We start from the raw sequence: 2,876 nt of genomic DNA, 5'->3' as shown, positions 1-2,876 counted from the left end.
GTCCCTTCCAGCCCTAATGTCTATGAGATCTATGAAATCTATACAATCATGGTCACTTGCAGGAAAAAAGAAAATCCCTTTTCATTCCTTATTTATGTTTTTAAAACCACCATGAAGAAAACAGAAATAAAATGCCAAAAAGCAAGACTGAGACAAAAAAAATCTTACTCAAAGGAAGTGTCTGGAAATTCAATGGTAAGCAGGAAGCTAAGCATTAACTTGTCATGCTGAAGTGTCACAACAGGTGGAGGAACACCCATAGTTTGAAGGCTATGGAAAACAACAATAGAGCAGAATTTGTGGAAGTAATTTGTAGGGTATGTGCTTGTTTATGGGCATGAACTGGGAATGTCTCTCCTGGATTTTCTTAGGTTCTTGGTCTAGTTTCTAGTGAGGGAAGTGAAGCCCTCCCATTGCCTTCAATGGGTTATGGATTCGTATGCTTTCAAGACTGGGGAAAATTTGTACCTCAGCCTGAGCTTTGTGGCACTGGACCCAAAATGGAAAATGAAACAACATTACAGTCCCAGCTTAATAACACAAATTAAGAAAATGAAACCTGAAACAAGACCTGTTACTATTGACCTCTATAAACCTGGCTCCTGACCCTGTGGATTTGGTTGAATAATCTGTGAAATGACCCAAGTAATACGTATTTCTGTTTTTAAATGCCCTGTGTGTATAAAGCAAAATTTCACAGCAACCTGAAAGTGAAACTGAGAACACAAATTCTGAAGCTGATTTTCATTGCTTACACAGACAGAAATACAAAAAGTAAACAGAGCAAATACAGTGAAAAGTAATTTGGGTTTTAAATTTTTTGGTGTTAAGAATGGGCCAAGTTTTTAATAAGAGAGATAACAATGGTGTGTATACAATCTGTAACTTTTGAGTTGTTAGCACCCTTCTATAAGATGGATTTAGCATGAAAAGTTTATTTCACAAAATAATATTTCCCACTATTAAGAGTGTAAAAGGGAAGTGATGGAAACAAAGTGGTATGGTCCATTTAAAATAGACTAATTAAAGTAGCAGAGAGTGCACTGTAAAGAAAAGCTGTGCTCTGACCAGTGATGAGCTACTGCCATCAGTACTATATTGAATACTAGTCTAGACAGAGAAAATGTCAAAAATTCAGCTTTTCTTAGCAACTAAACTTGTGTCTTCTGCAGGATAATAGAAAACAGAAATATTTAAATGCCACCATGTTCTAATGTCCCTGACCATTCTCCAGTTGCTGCATTACTTACCTTATTCAGGAACTCATCATCCTCATCCAGGAAGTATAATACTGGCACATTTGTCTGAGAGGCAGCTACCCACTGAAGGATGGAATAGAGCTGTTTCTTATGTATGTTGTCGGGGGGATTCTGATTCATTACTATCACTTTGCGACCAGAAGCACTGTCTTCTCCTGACCCCAAAGCAGCATCAGCTGTCCCTGGACTCCTAGAATCCATACCTCCCATGCCATCTTCCCCATTCCCTATCTCTGCTAGAGCAGACGCAGGGTTGCTATATTTGGCTATCATAAGACACAACTTTGTGACTGTATCAACCAAGCTATCAATAAATTGTCCGCTGCTTCCCTCTTTTCCACTTAGATCAAACTGATTGGTAATCATTTTTGTCAGTCCAGAAATAGCATCCTCACAGGACTGTTCAGTTTCTGAATGGACAGAAGAGGCATGTCCCTCAGAATTTTTTCCAGGATCCCTGTTTGGTTCATCCATTGTTGAATTTCCTGGCTGTCCTTCTAATTTGCAGCCAGACTCATTGATTAACTTCTGGATTATCATTAATATGGCACTAGACATGTCATTTTCAGGGTTCTGCTTTTGAAGATCTGATTTCTCAGAATCTGATTCATCAGCTTGGGCTGATGGATCTTGATCATTTGCTGAAGATAGCCTGAACTTCATGTCTCCACCTTTGTCCTGGGACTGCTGAGAGAAGAATCCAAATGCAGTGGTACCTGCTTTGTTAGGATTGCTGCCTTCAGCCAAAGCCTTGCCTGTGTTTTCCTGTTGGATTAAGTGATATTGTATTAACAATAGGGCAGTCACAATCAAGTCTTTTGCCCATGAGTCTGCTGAGATTTTAGTCATATCTTGAATTTCTGAACTAAAGGGTATGTTTTCATGTGGTTTATTTCTGGCCTGGCTTGTTGGAGGTTGGAATTTTGAACATAGGTTGCATTTGTTTTTATTTTCATGCCACAGAGTTAGCCCCTGCTTAATGATGTGGTTACCTATTGTTTCTGCACAGGTCTTTTCCTTTTCTTTAGTCACTGTTTCAGTTTTTGTTGCTGCAAACCTCAAGTTCTGAGACTTTGAATCTGCTGTTTCTGAGCCTGACTTCACAGATGCGTATGTAAGGCTTTGAGACTGGGCCTTATCACCTGATGGTTTTTGCACAATTAAAGTGGTATGCAAATGATTCAGCATTGCTTGTACAATTTCTGCAGCCTTGTGACTTCCTTGGTTGAAAAGAGTACGCTTCACTGCTGAAACAAAATCTGAGTCAGTCATAAGTGTCCCTGTGACGTTATGTAAATTTTTCATGCAGGAGTCTATTAAGTCTGAAACAACCTCTTTAGAATGCTTCAGTAACACCTTCTTCAGCACCATACAAGCTATGCTTGAGTCACTTGCTTGAATTTTCATGGTCTTCATAACTGTGACCATCATGTCTGAAACCACATTATTTGCATATACCAGTATCCCTTTGCTTAGAGAATTCGTAAATTCATCTTGGCCAAAGCGCTTTTTATGATGGCATTGTTTCTGGTCATTGAACAATGACCCCCTTTCATGACAAAACTCATTTCTATTGGAAGATTGTTGGTTTACTTCTTTATAAAATAATGTTTTCTT

At 38.8% G+C, this 2,876-nt stretch overlaps 1 protein-coding gene across 1 annotated transcript in view; it reads right to left on the bottom strand.

The window, feature by feature from the left end:
• Nucleotides 1-2,876, bottom strand: part of AKAP3 (A-kinase anchoring protein 3) — a 32,328-nt gene that overhangs the window by 2,846 nt on the left and 26,606 nt on the right. The window contains exon 5 of the mRNA XM_019516009.1: nucleotides 1,251-2,868. Coding sequence (XP_019371554.1) covers nucleotides 1,251-2,868 — 1,618 coding nt within the window. The remainder of the gene's footprint in view (nucleotides 1-1,250; nucleotides 2,869-2,876) is intronic.

Source organism: Gavialis gangeticus, unplaced genomic scaffold (assembly GCF_001723915.1).
Source record: "Gavialis gangeticus isolate Ggan-Ray unplaced genomic scaffold, GavGan_comp1, whole genome shotgun sequence".
Classification (NCBI taxonomy): domain Eukaryota; kingdom Metazoa; phylum Chordata; order Crocodylia; family Gavialidae; genus Gavialis; species Gavialis gangeticus.
Note: the sequence above shows the minus strand (reverse complement) of the source record. Positions and strands in the feature narration are given on the sequence as shown.